We start from the raw sequence: 20665 nt of genomic DNA, 5'->3' as shown, positions 1-20665 counted from the left end.
TTAAATGTCTGGTCTTGCAACTACAGTTCCTCAGAAAATCAGTAGGCTACTTTCTCACCCCCCCTCCTTTTTTTTTTTTGGTCTTTTTGTCTTCACTGTTGGGAATCAAACCCATTGCCTTGTGACACTAGGCAACCTGTGTCCCACTGAGCCACACCCCTGGTATCAGGCTTTCTTCCAAAGTGCAGATTCACCTTGCACTTAAATAACTTTCATTGGGATGTTTGGTACAAATGGGCTTTTTTATTATTTGCTTATTTGTCTCTCCCATTCCCCACAGGGCTTCACATGGTCTCTCCACCCTCCCCCACAGCTTCTCTGTGTAACCCTGGCTGTCCTTCAGATATGAAAAGACAGGAGAGACAAGAACTGGCTCTGCAGACCAGGCTGGTCTCAAAATCAGCGATCAGCCTGCCTCTGCCTCTGCCTCCTCCAGAGTGCTGGGATTAAAGCCATGGATCACCATGGCCCAGTTCAAAAGAATTTTTTAAATTAAAATTTAATTTTAATTTTATTGTGTGTGTGGGTACAAAAGCTACCTCTAGCAAACGGTCAGAGGGCAAGCTAAGGGAGGTGACTCTGTTTCTACAATGTGGGTCCTAGGAATTGAAATCAGATGATTAAGCTGGGTAGCCAACTCACCAGCTTAAAGTTTTTTAGGATAAAAAACAGTTTTGGGCACAACCATTCACTATTAGCATTTTACAAATATGCTATACTATTCCACTAAAAGATCTAGATGCAAAAGTAATATTTCTCACACATAAAATTGAATCATGAAATGTTCAATTTAAGCCTTTAAACGCCATGCAAGATAAACAAAAAAACAACAACAACAACAACAAAAAAAAAAAAGACCTCCCCAGATTGGGCACACACTAATGTGCTAAGAACACCTACTTTTTAAACCACATGATTTCTTCAGGGTCTGAGATGCCATAGTCCCTCATCTTCTTCACCATGGTGGCGCTCTTCTTAACAGCCACCTCGTAACGCTGGCTTCGAGTGAGGAAGTTATAGTCCTCATGTTGGAAGTCTGGGTCGTTCAGAATCAAGTTCTCTGCAAGAGACGTAAATGACATCAAGAGGAACAGGTACTCACCCTCCCTGACTCCCAGCAGATTAGAACGGAGAACGATCCCCTCCCAACCCTGCCGCTGGACGCCCATCGAAGCACGGGTGCCGGCTTCTCCTAAACTCCGGAGGCCCCAAATCCTCGCTCAGGGGGCGTCTTTCGCCTCGTTCCGTAGGAGAGAGAGGCCCGGTCTCTCCAGTCTCACCGATTTCTCGACGGCGCCGGGTGTTCTCCGGACTGCCATCCAAGATGTGCGTGATTAACTCGGGATTGAAGGTGGCGGCGGCTCGCTCCTTGCGCAGGTCGGGGTTCATGACGGAGGCTAGCGTTGGTGATGGCAGAGGAGCTGGCGACAGAAGTGACTGACAGCAAAGCGACAACCTGTGTCCGCAGCTCAGGCGCCGACCGGTCCTTAAGAGCTGAGCGAGACAGCCCTCGGCCCCGCCCCCTCAGGCCGGCCCCGCCCCGCCGCCACTCCTCACGTGACCGGCTGCAATCCCTCCGGACGCTGGTACCGCCCGCCGGACGGACGAATCCCCTGCTGCGGGCCAGGGGAGGTCCCTGACCGGCTCCTCGCCAAGGAGAGCAAGGTAGAAGGTCAAGAAACCTCGGTGGCACTGGAAGGGGAGTGGGACTATTTCCGGACGTCACTTCTCCAGGTTCACGTGATCTTTCCGGGCAGCAAAAAAAGAGCCCAGAGACACGCGCAACCGATTGGCCAGTGCCTTGAGGGGCGGGATTGCGCCTGCGCTGTGGGACTCACCTACTTCCAGGCTGAACTGTCCTCGGAAACCAGAGGGAGTGGGTGTCAAGAGTCTCGGGGGTGCGGGTGAAGAGGCTAATAGAGGAAAACTGTTGATTTTACTGGAACCCAACCAAATTGGGGCAAAAGGGTACCAGGACAGAGGTCACGTTCGGGAAACGGTTCGTTGTCGTTGGCTAAAAATATTGTCGACTTGACTGACTTTAGAGGCATGGGATGCAAGGGCCTGGTACTGCGAAGCTTCCCGGTTTATGCAGTGGGCCTGGATTTAGAGCGAGAGGGAACAGGTCCAGTTTCTCTACATTTTATAATCCAAGACTTTCCCCACCTAAACTGGCAGGTCCTAGAAATTTTGAAATCTAGACTTGACTTTGCGGTATCATTATCATCATCGAAGATGTACAATATATACATGCCTAAGAAGTTCTAGCTTAGGATTTGTTAACAAAGAGTTCTGTAGCTTCAGAGGCAGCCAGTTTGGTTTTTAGTTCTTATTCCTTAAAAAAAAATTTTGCTAAGTAGTAGGCTGGAGATGTCTAGCATGCATTAAAGCCAAAATCTGATCTCAAAGCACAGCGTAAACTGGGCGCTGTGGCACAAGCACTTCAAATGGAGGTCTGAGGAAGCTAGGCAGTCGGTGGTGGTGGCACACACCTTTAATCCTAGCACTTGGGAGGCAGAGGAAGGCAGATTTCTGAGTTCGAGACCAGCCTGGGCTACAGAGTGAGTTCTAGGACAGCCAGGGCTACACAGAGGAACCCTGTCTCAAAAAACAAAACCAAACAAATAAAAACTGGAGGTCTGAGGACCTTGAAGTCCAAGATCCGTTATCAGCTGTATAGAATGGAAATGAAGGCAGCCTGTGTGATGCCTTGTTTCAAAAATCCCTTAAGTACTAAGTAAATGCACTCTGTCCTCATTTGATTTCATGCCACACAGAACTACATTTCTTCATTACCTCTCTAACTTGCCCTGTAACAATATATGTAAAGACCCTTTTACAGTAACAGTGCTGAAAACAGGTTAAATGAATAAAGGCTTTATCTTGCATATAAAATTTAAGGGAGCCCCCAAATTTCATTATTTCAATGCACTTTTTTTCTTGATGCGGGAGATAGAGCTCTGAGTTATATCCTCAACTCCACAAAATTTAGAAGTTGAAAAGGGAAAATAAGAACAATTCTGAAAAGTTAAATAAAGACCATATCATTGTTGTTGGTTGTACCTTTGGCTCAGGCCAAAGCAAGTTTCCGCTATTCTCAAGAACTCTCAGGCACTGATACCTTGTTTAGTTTGGTTATTATGAATTTTATTCCTCTTAGCAAAAGCTTGGATCCCAAATACAATTACCACAAGTTATTAATGAGATAAAACCAAGGTTATTGCTTACAGGGGTAAAGGGGGAAAAAAAACCTACATGGCAAACCTCTGGCAGTGCCTTAAACAGGGAGAGGTATGGGCAGACTTACTGACAGTTGGAAGTTTGACCTGGCCTGTTGGCACAGGCCTGGAATCTCAGCTACCCAGAAGACTGAGGCAGGAAGATCACAAGTTCAAGACCAACCTGGGCTGCAGAGAACTGTTAATTTGCTTTAAGGCAGCACTTTCAACCTTGAGTCTTAGTTATAACTGCATAAGAATCGCAGTCCAGATTGGGTGGGGTGATGATGCCGGCAGTCCTCCCACTCGGAGGCGGAGGCAGAGGCAGAGGCAGATGGGTTATAGTGAGTTCCAAGCCATCCTGGTCTATGTGGTGAGTTCCAAGCCAATCAAAGCTACATACTGAGGCCCTGTCTCAAAAACAACAACAACAACAAACAGCAAAACTCAACAAAAGAATCAGTACAAAATTGGATATGGCAAGCTGAGGGGATTCAGATAGCCTCTGAGAGGGGACTGACAGTTAATATGGAAGCCATTAACCTGGGTGCACAGTAAAGAAGAACTAGCTACATATGTGGATAAAGGCAGATTCTGGCAGATTAACATTTGTGTGGGAAGCAAGGCACTGCTTGAGCTCAGTGCCCAGGAAGTGTGGGATCGGTGTCTTGATGTCTATTCTTTTCGTGGATCTGTTTGTCCATTCATAGTTAATAGAGCCCCCAAACTGGTAGGCATGGGCTGGACAGATGGCTCAGTGGTTAAGGACACTGACTGATCTTCCAAAGGATCTGGGTTCAATTCCCAGGCCATACATGACAGCTCACAACTGTCTGTAACTCCATCCCTCACACAGACATACATGCAGGCAAAATACCAATGCATATAGAATAGGAATAAATTGCTAGGCGGTGGTGGCGCATGCCTGTAATCCCAGCACTCTGGGAGGCAGAGGCAGGCGGATTTTTGAGTTCGAGGCCAGCCTGGTGTATAGAGTGAGTTCCAGGACAGCCAGGGCTATACAGAGAAACCCTGTCTCGAAAAAACCAAATCCAAAAAAAAAAAAAAAAATAGGAATAAATTATTTTTTTTTAAAAAAAAAAAAGCACAGTAGGTGCAAAGAACACAGTCATCAGAATCTCTGCCCTCATGGGGATGGTAATCTAGTGAGCAAAATCACACTATTTAAACACATCCCACTATTTGAAATCTGATTACTCAGTATACTGCAGTGAGCGAGATAAAACGATGTGGGGGTACAGAGTGGGCAGGGCAGTAGATAGAGGAGAGAGACCCAGTGTCAAGGAGATACTTAAAAATATCTGATATAAAAAGGGGTCTGGAAGAGTCACGTAAGTCTGGAAAACAAAACGAGCTGTTCACATGGGTGTGAAGAGATGACTCAGTGGATAAAGGCACTTGCTTCTGACATTCAAGCCCACAGGCCTGCTGCAGTCAGACCCAGAATCCACATAAAAGGGGTTTTTTTCTTTTTTCTTTTTTTTTAAGATTTATTTATGCTGTATACGTGACTACATTGTGGTTCTTCTTAGACACACCATAGGAGGGCTTCGGACCCCATTACAGATGGTTGTGAGCCATCACGTGGTTACTGGGAACTGAACTCAGGACCTCTGGAAGATCAGTTAGGGCTCTTAACCACTAAGCCATCTCTCCAGTCACACACAGAGGTTTTGAAAGAAGAGAACCAGCTCCACGAGGTTGTCTTCCGACCTCCATTTGTGCGATGTATCATGCACACCATGCGCATACACCAACAATAAATGCAATTTATCTTTTTTTAAAAAGACCGTTGTCGGACTGGAGAGATGGCTCAGTGGTTAAGAGCACCAGCTGCTCTTCCAAAGGTCCTGAGTTCAAATCCCAGAAACCACATGGTGGCTCACAACTATCAGTAATGGGGACAACCTTTTCTGGAGTGTCTGAAGACAGCTACAGTGTACTTACATATAATAAATAAATAAATCTTTAAAAAAAAAAAAAAGACCGTTGTCAGACTGGAGAAGTGGCTCAGTGGTTAAGAGCACTGACTGCTCTTCCAGAGGTCCTGAGTTCAAATCCTAGCACCCATATGGTGGCTCACAACCATTTGTAATGGGATCGGATACCCTCTTCTGGTATGTCTGAAGACTGTGACAGTATACTCACATACATTAAATAAATAAATACATAAATACATAAATCTTTTTTTTTTTTTTGAGACAAGGTTTCTCTGTATAGCCCTGGCTATTCTGGAACTCTGGCTGAGTTCAAGACCAGGCTGGCCTTGAACTCAGAAATCTGCCTGCCTCTGCCTCCCAAGTGCTGGGATTAATTAAAGGCGTGTGCCACGACTGCCTGACCTAAATCAACAAATCTTAAAAAAAAAAAAAAAAAAAAAAGAAGCCATTGTCAGGCAGCAGAGGTAGGGTGATCTCTGTAAGTTTGAGGCTAGCCTGGGCTGCTACATAATGTTGTGAGTTGCAAGCCAGCTAGAGCTACATGGCTGGCTGGCTGGCTGGTTGGTTTTGTTTGTTTGTATACAGGATAGCTCTGTCTATCCTGGAACTCACTCAGTGGACCAGGCTGACCTCAAACTCAGAGATTTGTCTACCTCTGCCTCCCAGTGCTGGGCTTAAGGAATGTGCCACCAACACCCAGCTGCTACATGTTTTTTGTCTAAAACTAAACAAATAGAGCCTGTTTGAGTATCAGGAAAAGCTCAGATTCAGGTTCTGAGTTTGTGAGCCAGAAGACAGGAAATAAAGGCCAAGGCGACTTCCAGCGTGGAACCACGGGCCAACCAAGACTGACTCCTGTTGGTTCTAGTGAGAGGTGATACCATTTATAGGGAGCTCTGTAGTCTGACCACCAATTACGGATGTGTGTGTGTGTGTGTGTGTGAGTGTGTGTGTATGAGTGTGTGTGTGTGTGTGTATGAGAGAGAGAGAGAGAGAGAGAGAGAGAGTGTGTGTGTGTGAGGAACAGGAATCTCAATAAGAGAATACAGAAGCAATCTACCTTTCACCCAGATCCTCTAGTTAACGTTTGCCAGTTGCTTTATCTGTCACCTGTAGGGCAGCTTTGTTTGCTCACTCTGTTTTGGAGTTTACTAATATGTACAAATTTCTTACAAATAAGGACGTTTACAAAATGACTGCAGTTAAGATAACTGAATGTCGATGCGAGCTCCATCGGCTTTTCACGGCTTTGCTGTTGACTGGCTCTATCCTTTACCAGAGGTTTTACTCATCTGAACCTAATCTAGCATCAGAAGTGATATCATGGGGGTGGAGCGATGGCTCAGCGGTTAAGAGCACTGACTGCTCTTCCAAAGGTCCTGAGTTCAAATTCCAGCAACCACATGGTGACTCACAACCATCCATAAAGAGATCTGACTCCCTCTTCTGGTGTGTCTGAAGATAGGTATAGTGCACTTACATATAATAATAAATAAATCTTAAAAAATAAAAAAAGAAGAAGTGATATTATGTTACCCGCCCTGGGCTGTTGCAACAGAATGACACAAAGTGACCTAAATGACAGATACTTACAGGCTCACTTCTGAAAGCAGGAAATCTGGGGTCAAAATATCCATAGTGCTTCTTGTAACAGCGCATATGATAAATGCAAGCATTGGGAAGCTGATCTGTCTAGGAGGAGGAGAGTTAGAATCGAGTGGGACGCAGAGCGAAACCCAGTGTTTAAAAGAAAATGTTCAGGGGCTGCAGAGATGGCTCAGCAGTTAAGAGCACTTGCTGCTCTTGCAGGGAACCTGAGTTCAAATCCCAGCACACACATGGTGGCTCACAACTGCCCAGAACTCCAGTCTAAGGAAACTGACACCCATAACTCAGTAGCTCAGAGCACTTTTTGTTCCTGAAGAGGCCCTGGTCCCAGCAGTCACATAGCTGTTCATAGACCTGGGTAACTCCAGTTCCAGGGGATCCGACGCCTTCTCAGCTCCACAGACCACGGCCATACAAGCAGTGCAAGGATACACATGCAAGTGAAACACTCACACATTTCAAAACTAAACTCACAACTTTACAAAGGAGTTCTGGATGCATTACATCCAGTGTATGACGTGCCGGGACCCGGCCGATGCTAGGCTACCCTGAGCCACACCCCCACCTGCCAGTTACAGACAGGACAAGCTGGATTTAAGGCACAAGGTGACAAGGTTACCAGGTTGTAGCCGGTGTTTGATTAGAATGAGTCAGGCTCCTTGTTTCTGTTTCCTCTATAGCTGTTCTCAAATAGTAGGGACCGGAGAGATGGCTCAGCAGATAAGAGCTCTGGACGCTCTGGCAGAGGACCTGGGTTGGATTTCCGGACCCACATGGTAGCTCACAGATGCCTGTAACTTGAGTTCCAGGGGATCCTTCATCCTCCTCTGGCTCCTCAGGCCTTTGCTCGTACAAACACATGCAGGCAAACACTTATAAACAAAAAATAAAAATAAAAATCCCCTCTAGGGCAGAGGTGAGCAGCTGTAGAGACCCTCTTGTTCACAAAGACCGAATACATACGTGCATTCTTTTGTTTTATTTTCTGAGACGTGGTCTCTCTGTGTGTTCCTGGCTATTCTGGAACTTCTCCGGTAATCCAGGCTGGCCTCGAACTCGGAGATACCTGCCTCGGCCTCCCAGTGCTAGGATCAAAGGCGTGCGCCACCACCGCCCGGCTAACATGTACTTCTTTACAGACCTCTGCTTTATGAAATTAATGGAGATTGCAGTGGAACAGTGATTTTCTCTGTAGCTTTTACTTATGTATAATGTATGTGGGTCAGCATATGATGCAGGCTTGTCCATTAACGTGTAAACTTATAACATATATATGTGTGTGTATATGTGTGTGTGTGTGTGTGTGTGTGTGTGTGTATATATATATATATATATATATATATATATATATACCCTTTCACTTTCAAAGCCCTTCCTGCTGGGGTTAGTGTTATGTTTTATAAAAAAGAAAGAAAGACCTCGGACGTGTTTGGTAGAAGCGAGGTGTGAGGGAAGGGAGCACCTCTGTGGGCCATGCTGCGGCATCCCCTCCCCCTGAGGGACCAGGCACACGATGGTATAGTATAGAGTAGGGTTATTTTGTTGGTATAGAATAGCATGGGGAGGGGAGTTGAGGAGGTAGAGGAGTAGAGACAGCCATGACCACGTGGAGAGAGAGGGCGAAGGGGCAGAGAGTAAGAAATCAAGGAGGGCCCAACAGCTCCTTTTATAGTAAGCCAGGCATTACCTGGATATTGCCAGGTAACTGTGGGGCAGAGCCTAGAAGAAATGTGAACAGCTAGTCTTCCAGATGTGGAAAATCTCTCATGTCTTGTGGTTGGCTCTGTTTATCAGGAATCTTCAAAATCGCATCTGAACTATTTGGATCCTGGTGCCAACCATGCTGCCTAAACCTGGGATCTATTACTTTCCCTGGGAAATCAGTAATGGCCAAGTCCCCGAAGGAAGCACACTGAGGACATTCGGCAGGTAAGTTCATCTCTTCATGTGCTGGGAGAGAGCTGAACAGCTCCCCTCTTAAAACACTCTATTAAAATGGTTTTAATATAATTTTGCCTAAATATAAACACACACACAATTGTGTTAGTTATATGTTGTTATGTCGCAAATTACCTGAGAGTACTGACACAGGCATGGGACACGCTGTCCCCTTCAGAGGCTGGTGCAGGAGCATCTCAGGTTTGCGGCCTGTGTGGGTAGCTGGGCAGTGTAGTGTCTCAAAGGAGAGAGAACTAAGCTGGTGCAGTGGCCCCGCCTTTAATTCCAACCCTGGGAGCAGAGGCAGGTGAGCTCAGGGCCTGCCTGGTCTACACAGTGAGCTCCAGACCAGCCAGGGAAACACTGAGACCTTGCCTCAAAAAAAAAAAAATTTACAAAGTTCAAAGCAAGAATAAGAACTTGAAAGATACTGTATCTGGAGGGTAGTGGGAAACGTGTTGTGTTCAGATCTGTTGCTCACATTTTATTTCTTAGATGAGATGGAGGCCAAGCGTGGACTGGCTGGGCTTGTCTGTGAGTAGAGGTGACACTCCCTGTGCCCTCCAGGTTGTATCTCTATGACATGGCCCGCTCCCTCGTGACCCTGGCGGCTCCGCAGAAACCTGATCAGTGTCAGCTGCTTGTCTGCACCAACCTGGTGGAGCCTTTTGAGGCGCATGGGAACTTCCTGTACATGGTTCTTGGGGAGCTGGAGCGTATGGAGGGTAAGGTGTGCTACCCACAACCTGCGTCACCCTGGCTCCTGAGCCGGGGGGTCTTTTCTGTAAACTGAGAATGCGTTGGACCTGGGAGGCAGAGGCAGGTGGAGCTCTGTGAGGTCAAGGCCAGCCTGGGCTACATAGAGAGACCCCGTCTAAAACAAAAAGAAGCAAAAAAACAGGGAAACGGGCTAGGGCTATAGCTCAGTGGTTAAGTGCTTACCACAGAAATGTGAGTTTCCCAGAAGTTCAGTTTCCCAGAACACAATGAAACTCAATAGATTTCTGACTCCAATGTTCCCACAAGGAGACGGGAAGCAGAGACAAGAGGCCAGACTGGTGTGCGCAGGGACAAGCAGAGGCCTCACCTCAGATGAGGTGGAAGGCAAGGCCCACGCTGACACACGAAGAATTAATTAGGATGGGAATGGGCTGGGCCTGTCCTCTGACCTAGAGGGATTAGAGGTGTTTACCGATCACCTGTGTGATGCCAAATCAGAAAGAGGGTTGGTGAAAAGATGTCACCATGGAGGCATGACAAAAGAGAAAACCCAGGTTCTGAGCACCGGTGAGGTAGTTTGCTTAGATCTTTCCTAAGATGCCCACAAGTCCTTCATCTCCAGCTTATGACTATTTCATGGATACCAAGGCTCAAGAGAGGCCAGGAAGCCCTGGTGAGAGAGGGGACATGCAAGGGAGGGGTTAGAAGCAGTCTGGAGCAGGGTCTGTCTGCTGGAAGCGTGGAAGGCCAGGCTGAAGTCTGGGTAAGCGATAGATGCCCAGCATGCGTCAGTCCCGGGTTCCACCCCCCGCTTTAAAAAAAAAATACAAGAGTCATTGAGAAGTGTGAGCTCCCAGGTCATGGAGAGGGCGCTGGTGACTCTCCTCTCCTCCTGGGGAAGGGTCTATCGATGGCATCGTTGGGTGTCTGTTAGCATTTGCCTCCCTAACTCTTTACCAAAGGAATTCATTGTAGAGAATGTAGAGTTAAAAGAGACAGGAAAGGGGCCTGAGGCTGAGCAGGGGTGCGCTGCCTGGCGAGTGAGGCGAGGCCGAGTGTGTAGTCACCGACAGTGCAGAGATGGGTGGGGGGAAGAGCAGAGAGGGCGGGGGGGGGGGGGGGGGGGGAGGGAAAGAGACCAAGGGGTCACCTTGAACCTTTAACCCTGCCTAGAGTAGTTGAGTTACTGACTTCCCTCAGCTGCTTTCCAGCTTTTTTTTTTTTTTTTTTTTTTTTTTCGAGACAGGGTTTCTCTGTGTAGCCCTGGTTGTCCTGGAACTCACTCTGTAGACCAGGCTGGCTTCGAACTCAGAAATCCTCCTGCCTCTGCCTCCCAGAGTGCTGGGATTACAGGCATGTGCCACCACTGCCCGGTTCCAGCTTTGTTTTATTAGAGAAAATGTCTCATTATATTGTCCTGTCTGGTTCACCCTGACGTCAGCTGATCTCTTGCCTCAGCCTTCGAGGTAATCGGCACTGCAGGTGCGTGATGCTGAACCTGGCTCCGGCAGTCAGTAGTCTGTCTGTCTCTCTCAGCAAGCAGCAAGGAGTTTTAATTAAATAATTTTTAATTAAATTTATTTATTTGAACAGTAAAAGGGGCTGGAGCCACATCTCATCAGTTCAGAGTACTTGTTGCCCTTGTAGACAAAGGACCCCAGTTCAACTCCCAGCACCCACGTGAGGCCTCATAGCCTCCATGACATCAGGCTCTGGGGCTCTGACCCCTCATCTGACCTCCACGGGTACACAGACAGACAGACAGACTAAACACCTATATGTACAAAATAACAAAATAAACAAATCTTCACAAAATGATTAAAAAGAGAAACATTCCAGGATCCGCTGCCAGGGAGCAGTAGGACACTGGGCCGAGTGTCCGAGTCTCCAGGATGATTTTCTAGACCATTTTCCTCTACGTGGTTAATAACATTGTACTTGGTGCCTGTGGGGTTTTGTTTTGTCTAAGTTTAAAAAAAAAACATTTAAATTTGTTTTTATTTATTTAGTGTGTGTGTTGTTTTTGAGACAGGGTCTCATATATCCTGGGCTAACCTCGAATAAGTAGTATAGCCAAGGCTGGCCTTAAACGTGCAATTGGATCTGGAGAATGGCTCAGCAGTTAAGAGCATTTGTTGTTCTTGCAGATGACCACGCCTATTATGACACATATTTCTAGCGCCTGCATGACAGCTCATAGCTGCTCATTAACTCCAGTTTCACATGCTTGTCTGATCTCTGTACAGACATCCATGTAGATGGTCATACACATAGGTAAATATTTAAAAAAAAAAAAAGCTAAAAACCGTGATCCTCCTGCCTCTGCTTCTGCCTCTGCCTCCCTCATACTGGGATTACATGCATGTGCCACTAGGCCCAGCTATGACATGAAACTCTCCCTCCCTTCTCCTTGCTTTGAGATAGATTCTCTCACTGTATAGCCCAGGCTGGCCTTGAATTTGTGATCCTCCTGCCTCTAACCCCTGAGTACTAGGATTTTGCATATGTGTAACCACAGCCATCTAATTTTTAGACTTTTCTTAGCATTTTTTGGGGTTTGTTTTTTTTTTTTTTTCCCGAGACAGGGTTTCTCTGTATAGCCCTGGCTGTCCTGGAACTCACTCTGTAGACCAGGCTGGCCTCAAACTCAGAAATCTGCCTACCTCTGCCTCCCAGGGTGCTGGGATTACAGGCATGCGCCACCACCGCCTGGCTTTTTCTTAGCATTTTAAAAATTGATTTTAGCAGCCAGGCAGTGATGGCACACGCCTTTATTCCCAGCACTTTAATTAATGTAATGTAATGTAATTAATTAATTGAATAGTGCTGATTTTTAATTATATTGGATTTAGTAAAAGTTCCTTGTACACAAATGTAAGATTTGAAGGTCAGAGTTCCTGCCCTCATATCTGAGACATGAGAGGAAGCACTAAGGGCCTTTTATCTCTAAAAAAAAAAAACAGAACAAAGCCCTTCTTATTTATTTGTGGGCACATAGCCTCATGTCCACCTCGCTGAGCAGTGTGCTGGCCCGGTGCTCTCTAACGCCCTCGAACCAGCTTCTGTTTGATTTCCTTTTTCATAACCTTTTATGCATTTTCTGAGTGTTTAACGTGCCGCTGTGACGGGGAGTAAGGAACTGCAGCGAGAGCAGTGGTTGGAGCCCTGGGCTGGCTGAGCGCGGCGGCCTCTCACCTGACCTCTCACCTGACCTCTCACCTGACCTCTCACCAGGGCAGAAGGCACACTGTGTGGTGCCTGTCATCATTCCTGGGCCCGGCCTCAAGTCCTGGCAAATACAAAGGTCCATCAAACATATGCTGTGCCCTGTGTCCAGGTTGAACGTTCTGAGGACGAAGGAGAGGTCGGTCAGACGAGCGTTTCTCACAATTTTTGCATCTAGAGCCAGACAGGAGACCAGCATGGACCAGCGCCAGCACCAGCCCTGGGATCTGATACCTGAGGGGTCCCTGTCTGAGGTGTTTCTAAACACCTTCCCCTGTAATTAGTAATAATCACATCTTTTATAAGTTTACCAGCTGTAAAAAGTGCTACCTCACAATTCTCCTTTCTCATTCTTTTTTTTTTTTAAGAAATATGTTGGATTTTTTTTTTTTTTTTTTTTTTTTTTTTTTTTTTTTTTTGGATTTGGATTTGTTTTTTTCGAGACAGGGTTTCTCTGTGTAGCCTTGGCTGTCCTGGAACTTACTTTATAGACCAGGCTGGCCTCGAACTCAGAAATCCGCCTGCCTCTGCCTCCCAGAGTGCTGGGATTATAGGTGTGCGCCACCACTGCCTGGCATATGTTGGATTCTTATACTTGCTTTTATTTCTTTTTTTTTAAAGGATTTATTTATTTATTATATGTAAGTACACTGTCTGTCTTCAGACACTTCAGATCTCATTACAGATGTTTGTGAGCCACCATGTGGTTGCTGGGAATTGAACTCAGGACCCTTGGAAGAGCAGTCAGTGCTCTTAACCGCTGAGCCGTTCTTCAGCCCCTCTTTTCCTTTTTTCTTTTTTTTTTTTTTTGTTTTGTTTTTGTTTTTTTGTTTTCTTGGATTTGATTTTTTCAAGACAGGGTTTCTCTGTATAGCCCTGGCTGTCCTGGAACTCACTCTATAGACCAGGCTGGCCTTGAACTCAGAAATCTGCCTGCCTCTGCCTCTCAGAGTGCTGGGATTCCAGGCATGCACCACCACCCGCTCCTCTTGTAAAAAACTTTTAATTGACACATAGTGATTGGCTAGCCAGGACACAGAAGAATTTCTAGGCAGAGAAGGACAGCTGCTAAGTGAGATAAGACACTGAAGTAAGTCTTTGTGTCAGAGGAATCTGTTGGAGGTCCATGGCCTTTCTGCACTCCTCAGGCATATGACCGGGGAAGGTGGGGCTGCGGGTGCCCTGGGCAGGCAGGGTGGAAGGCATAGGCTGATTCCCACTATACCAGGAAAATGGCTGTGAGGTACTTAGGCTCAGCTGAAGAGACAGAGAAGATAAGAGAATCCAGGAGACCCACGGGCTGCAGTGGGAGCGAAAGGTCAGGAAGATACTGAGAACAAAGTTTCTACAGCAGGGGTGGAAGATTCTAGAACAACCAGTCCAAGGTGCGAGGTGGGTGTGGGAGGGAGAACTGGAGCAGAGGTGAACACGCTGTAAATGGTTATCAGTGGGAAGGAGGCAGGCGTGGACCGTGAAAGCTGTGCAGTAGGTGACCTCTGGACTCACCTCCTGCGCGGTGGGGGGTGGGGGAGGACCTGTGGGTGTGGATAAAGCCAGGTTTCAGCCAAGTCCCCGACAAAAGGTGAGGACATTATAAAGACACTGGAAGACGAGGCACAGTACAACAGAGGAAGGACACAGGATAGGACAGGGCGGGGATGAGAACTTGGTGGGGTTTGGGGTGACAGGACAAGGACTGCCTCTGATGACTGCCTTTCAGTGACTCAGGCCAGCGCTAGTGGTCTCGGCACAGCCGGGCAGCAGTGGTACATGACAGTCGCATGTGTGCTGAGGCTTAAACCTGGGCCTCCTGCGTGCTAGGCCTGCGACTGTGGTTCAGTGTTCTTACACGTTCTCTCATGTACAGCAGACTCCCCACAGACTGGCTGTGATCGGAGGATACTGCTGACCTCCTGACCTCTTGAGTGCTGGGATTACAGGCACATGCTATCTTGTGCATTTTCTGTGGTGCTAGAGGGAGCTGAGATCCTAGGCCGAGTGAGCGTGAGCTGAGTGCTCTCCAGCTGGGCTGCACACCCAGCCTTTGTCCTTCTTTGGAATATTTATTCTACTTTTTATTATTATTATTATTATGTTTTTTGTTTTTTGTTTTTTTCAAGACAGGGTTTCTCTGTATAGCCCTGGCTGTCCTGGAACTCACTCTGTAGACCAGGCTGGCCTCGAACTCAGAAATCCACCTGCCTCTGCCTCCCAAGTACTGGGATTAAAGGCGTGCGCCGCTGCCACCACCACCCAGTTTATTCTACTTTGAAGTGTGTGTGTGTGTGTGTGTGTGTGTGTGTGCGCGCGCGCGCGTGTATGTTTTTGCCAGTGCGGAAGGTCAAACCCAGGTCCTTGCACATGCTAGACCATTATCTATTTATTTTTTGAAATGGGATTTTCGTTCAGCCACACCCTGCCAAGGGCTAGGATTCTAGGCAAGCCCCTTCATGCCCATTCTACCTCACATCTTCTACCCCAGTTAAAAAATGTGACCACGGGCTGCTGTACTCAGATGTACTCCTGTCTTTCCTCCTTCCATCCAGAATGGGCTAGAGCTCCTGGCCTGACGGAGCCACTGAGAGGCTCTGTAGATGATAAAAGATAGAGCCAAGTAAGATTGATGAACGTTGTGAGCAGGAGAGCTGGCTCAGCAGCTGAGGTCACAGAATCCAGGCCTGGTTCCCAGCATCCTCACAGGCGACTCACAGCCACCTGTAACCCCAGCTCCAGGGCAGCCAGTATTCTCGGGTCTTCAAGGGCACCTGCACTCATAGGCACACATTCACAAGTACACACATATATACCTAAGCTACAAGTTTAAATCTTCTAAAAAGTGTAAGCAAACACTTTTTAAGATTCTGTGAAGTTTAAGCAGATCTCCAAGAAAATCTTCACCCCAGAAGTTTGGAACCATTTGGCACAGGATCCTGTTTTGAGCTCTGTGTCTCCCACCTCTCATTGTGGAGCACTCCCTCGCCCCCTCCCCATAGCATCACAATCAAATCAAAACCTCATTCACGATAAGAAGGGCTCTCAGCAAACTCCTCCCGTGCCCTCCATTTTTGTTTCAATTTGTTTTTAAACAGGGTGTCTCTGTGTCATTCTGGCTGTCCTGGAACTTGCTATATAGAACAGGCTGGCCTTGAACTCAGATCTTCCCCCAGTCACTCCTCAAAGTTGGGTTGAAAGATGTGCACCATCACGCCTGGCTTCTGTTTTTTCCCTTCCCTTCGTTCTGATTTGTGTCTTCACTTGGTTTTTGTTGTTGTTACTGCTGCTGTTTGTTTGTTTTAAGTTATGAGTGTGTGTGTGTGTGTGTGCGCGCGTGTGCATGCGTGTGTGTGTGTGTGTGTGTGTGTGTGTGTGTGTGTGTGAGAGAGAGAGAGAGAGAGAGAGAGAGAGAGAGAACAGGTTACCACAGAGGCTGGACCTGATGCCTATGAGTCACCTGACATAGGGTAGGAGTCAAACCCCAGAAGAAGAGCAAGTGCTCCTAACCGAGCGTCTCTCCAGCCCCCAACCATCTGTTTGGATGTTGTAAACGTCTGATTCTGTTCTTGTTCTTGCAGCTCTTATAAACCTTTAGAGGGGCTGGAGAGATGGCTCAGCAGTTAAGAGCACTGACTGCTCTTCCAGAGATCCTGGGTTCAATTCCCAGCAACTGCATGGTGGCTCACAACCATCTGTAATGGGATCCAATGCCCTCTTCTGGTGTGTCTGAAGACAGTGACAGTGTGCTCACATACATTTAAAAACAAACAAACAAACAAACAAAAAACGAAGGGTGGTGGTGGTGGTGGCGGGCGGCCGGTGGCGGCGGCAGCGCACGCCTTTAATCCCAGCAGTTGGGAGGCAGAGGCAGACAGATTTCTGAGTTCGAGGCCAGCCTGGTCTACAGAGTGAGTTCCAGGACAGCCAGGGCAACACAGAGAAACCCTGTCTCAGAAAAAACAAAAACAAAAACAAAACAAAAACCCAAAACAAAAGCAAAAACAAAAAACCCTTTAGAGTTAAGTGTCCCCCAGGCTTCTCAGGCGGTGTGAATACTGGATTAGCGTGTGTAGACATCCCCGTCCAGAGGCCTGCGAGGAGATGACAGGCAGCCAGCACCCATCAGGAGATGCAGACAGGGTCGCACACCAAGACCTCTGCAAGCACAGCATCTCTGCAGCTTGGCACCAAGGCCCTGAGGCTCAAATAGGTCCATTTTTCACGGGTGGCCTGTGAGGTGATTGAAACCTAGACAGCTTGAGGAGAAGTTCTGCCCCCAGACTGGCCATGGTGAGTAAATGACCTAGGTCTGGAAGGTCGGGCTGGACTTGAGCCGGATGTCCCAAGTGCATCCAGAACAGATGAGGTAATGTCCTGGAACACCAAGTTGTTCACTGAGGTTCCTGGGAAGCATTGAGAACTGGAGGAGAGAGTGCGTCTAAGCCAGGCACGTGACATGCACCTGTAATCACAGTGCTTAGGAAGTAGAGTGAGAGGATCAAGTGTTCTGGACCATTCTAGGATACACAGGAAATTTCAGGACAGCCTGGACTGTATTAAACCGTAATCTAAACCTAAGTAGGGGCTTAATGATGACTCCGAGATTAAGAGCATGCATTGCTTTTGCAGAAGACTTTGGCTCCATTCCCAACTTTCATACGGTGTCTTGGGACCATTCACAACTCCAGTTCTAGAGGATATGACAGCCCCTTCTGTCATCCAGGGGTACCAGGCACTCACGGGGTACACATGTCTCCATGCAGGCAAAAGTACCCATGCATATACAATAAACGTGAATAAGCAGGTGTGGGGGCTGGAGAGTTGGCTCAGCGGTGAAGAGCACTCGCTGCCCTTGCAGAGGACGTGGGTTTGATTCCCAGCACCTAAACCCCACGTCCAGGGGATCGGGGCTCTTTTTGCCCTGTCAGCACATGCGTGCACTCTGTGCAGCTGCATGCTTGTAATTGAGGAGCAGTGTCAGGGTGACTCGTCCCATCAAGGCCAGATTTATCAAACATGGTTTCTCTTCACCCCAGTTTCCCAGAGTGCCAGAGAGGGCTTTCCTCCAGGGCAGACAGTATTTCCTCAGGTCCGGGCTTTCGGAAGGCAAAGAAATAATAGTCGGGGTAGAAAGTGTGGTGGTCCAACCTCCTGCCCCCTGCAGTGCAGGGCAAGCCCAGGTTCTGAGTGTCCTGGAGAGAGTGCCAGCTTTCTTAGTGCCTCAGGAGCAGACTAGTCTGAGAACCCCAGGGTCGTCAGTGAAGTGTCCCAGACCGTCCAGGAAATCCCTGCTAACGCCTGCCTCGCATCTGTCTTTCAGGTGGAGCTTTTGTGGTGAGAGCCCGACTGCTCACCTGTGTGGAGGGGATGGATCTGTCCCTGTTAGAAAAAGCCATCTTGGAGCAGAGGCTCCACATGCAGAAGAGGCAGCAGCCAATAGGAGACACCAGCACCTTGCAAGCCCCTCCACCTGCTCCCCAACCTCTTCCCAGTGACAGTCTGGAACCAGAGAGCATGGAGCAGGTGCCCCTTCCCTAAACTCTGTACTGACTTGAAAGCCCACCCAAGCTGGCCACAGTGGCCCAGTGCTGAGGAAGGAAAAGCAGGAGGAGGCAGAGTTTAAAGCCAGTCTGAACTACACAACATACACACACACACACCCCTCTCTCTCTCAAAAAAAAAAAAAAAAAGAATATGATACCCCACCCCAGGGCCCTGGAGCTGCGGCTTGTGAGGAACCTGAAGGGTTCCTGAATGAATAAAGATTATGAGCGGACAGTGTGTGTACTGATGGGGAGTTGGCTACAGCCAGAAGGGGCCAGCAGGGGGAGCCACAGGCAGACAGCTGTGGCCTGCTGAGGGCTTCTGGTGAATTCTGGTCTAGGAGGGTGAAGGGGGAGGAGGCCTTTGGGGTTCCCCTGCGCACCTATACCCACGAAGTAGTGGAGGGCAGGGGATGAGAGGGACAGCCAAACTATGTTACTAGAACTCAGCCACCATGAAGGATGCTGGTTTTTGTCCCCACAGGTGGTGACACTGTGGTACCGTGCCCCCGAGATCCCCTTGGGCAGCAAGTTTTATTCAATAGCTGTGGATGTCTGGCACATCGGTTGCATCTTTGCAGAGATGGCAGCTGGTGACCATGGAGATGGCTTAGTGGGGAAAAGTCCTTGCTACCCAGCCTGACAACCTGAGTTGGATCCCTAGAACCATCCATGAATGGTAGAAGGAGAGAACCGAAGCTCTCATCTGACTGCCACACATGCACTGTGACACACACACACACACACACACACTATAAATCAGTAAATGTAAAACAAAAAACTTCAAACCAACGAATTTGAGCTGGGGACACAAGTCTCATTCCAGAAAATATGAGAATTTTAACATAGCCCTGGGAAAGACATCTTTATAGCTTATTTTGAGACAAAGTCTCACTATCTTTGACTGGCCTAGAACTCACTAGGTAGACCAGGCTGGCTTTGAACTCAGAGATTCACCTGCCTCTCTCTCTCTCTCTCTCTCTCTCTCTCTCTCTCTCTCTCTCAAGTTCTCAAGAACTGGGATTAAAGGTATGCACAGACACGACACGCCCATCTTGTGACTGGTGCTCCTTCCTGTGCCTGTACCATCCGTCAGTAGTGTTATATAGAGTACATACTTCTCTCCTGCTCTAGGTGACTGGCAAAGCTCTGATTCCTAGCGAGTCAGAGTTTGACCAGCTCTTTCGGATCTTTCGCACCCTGGGGATCCCTCAGGGAAGCCACAAGACCAGGGGCCTCCCAGCTGCCTGACTATCAGAGTAGCTTCCCCAAATGGAACAGGAAAGGGCTGGAGGAAATCTTGACTAGTCTGGGACCAGAAGGCAAGGACCTGCTGCTCCTGGTAGGACACAAGGACAGCATCCCACAGTGGCAGCAGTAGTGGCCCCAGAAGGTCCCCTCTTTCAAGCCACCCTCTTATGTAACTAGCCGAGTGAGACTGGACTCCTCTGACCTGTGTGCACACTTGGCTTGTCTCTGCACATATTTGGTCAAGAGCTGCTCTCCTGATAAATCCAACGTTCACCTTCCCTTTTGAAACTCTTCAAAAGTAGTTGGCTTTGGCTTTGTGCCCTGGCTGGCGTTTCTTTCTCCTAGTGGTCTTGTGTCTGACTCTCTTGTGGGCTCCCTGCCCCATCTAGGTGGAGCACTTCTCTGAGCAGAGGCCACAACTCCTCCTGCCTTGGTGTCCCCCTTAGGACCTGTCTGGCGGGTCAGTCTTCACACGGGCCGGCTCTGCAGGGCAGCTCTTCCCCACTCTCTGGACCCCTGGCGCGCTGCACATGTCTCAGCTGCCTACTGGGCCTCAGAGCCAGCCCTGTTTGCCCACAGCCCACAGTCCCCATTGCTGTGTTTACAGATGTTGGGCCAGGGAAGAAAGGGCAGGGTCTCCATCAAGGCCACCAGAAGGCTGTGCATGTTGTCTGCCAACCTAGTGACAGCTATGGCCACTTTTCCTTCCAATGCGGTTTCCTGGCATCCTGCCTGGGTTATGTCCGCGATTGCGGAGATGAAGCTGCACAGGCCTGGCCTTGGCTGTTGGCTCCTCCTCCTCCCCTTGCTGGATCCCGCCCCACCCCAAGTGCACACTCTATGGACAGGGTTAGGGACTGCTGCTTACCATGACACGCACTGTTCTCAACCAGGAGCAGGTGGAACCTCGATGAGTCGGAGGCCTGGAATAAAAACTAATTTATTTTTTTAGATTTATTAAGTTTCTGTATATGAGCACACCTTAGCTATACAGTTGTGAGGCATCATGTGGTTGCTGGGAATTGAACTCAGGACCTCTGTTCACTCTGGCCCAAAGACTTATTTATTTATTATTATATGTGAGCACACTGTAGCTGTCTTTGGACACACCAGAAGAGGGCATCAGATCTCATTGGTTGTGAGCCACAGTGTGGTTGCTGGGATTTGAACTCAGGACCTTCGGAAGAGCAGTCAGTGTTCCCAACCA

At 48.1% G+C, this 20665-nt stretch overlaps 2 protein-coding genes across 3 annotated transcripts in view; one reads left to right on the top strand and one right to left on the bottom strand.

Annotated features, from left to right (window-relative positions):
* Positions 1 to 1484, bottom strand: part of Acox1 (acyl-CoA oxidase 1) — a 30559-nt gene extending 29075 nt beyond the window's left edge. Inside the window, exons 1-2 of one of the 2 annotated variants that reach the window (XM_052193926.1) lie at positions 1281 to 1484; positions 901 to 1060 (exon numbers count right to left, since the gene is read on the bottom strand). In XM_052193926.1, the coding sequence (XP_052049886.1) occupies positions 901 to 1060; positions 1281 to 1389 (269 nt within the window). In that variant the 5' untranslated portion in view covers positions 1390 to 1484. The remainder of the gene's footprint in view (positions 1 to 900; positions 1061 to 1280) is intronic. The other variant, XM_052193925.1, reaches the window with a different exon arrangement.
* Positions 1485 to 1551: 67 nt separating this feature from the next.
* On the top strand, positions 1552 to 18357 carry Ten1 (TEN1 subunit of CST complex). The gene is made up of 4 exons (XM_052193929.1): positions 1552 to 1665; positions 8582 to 8716; positions 9293 to 9450; positions 17985 to 18357. Exons 2-4 carry the CDS (start codon positions 8628 to 8630, stop codon positions 18200 to 18202), a joined length of 465 nt encoding a protein of 154 aa, XP_052049889.1. The 5' UTR covers positions 1552 to 1665; positions 8582 to 8627; the 3' UTR covers positions 18203 to 18357.
* Positions 18358 to 20665: the final 2308 nt, after the last annotated feature.

This window comes from Apodemus sylvaticus, chromosome 10, assembly GCF_947179515.1.
Source record: "Apodemus sylvaticus chromosome 10, mApoSyl1.1, whole genome shotgun sequence".
NCBI classification, from domain to species: Eukaryota; Metazoa; Chordata; class Mammalia; order Rodentia; family Muridae; genus Apodemus; species Apodemus sylvaticus.
Note: the sequence above shows the minus strand (reverse complement) of the source record. Positions and strands in the feature narration are given on the sequence as shown.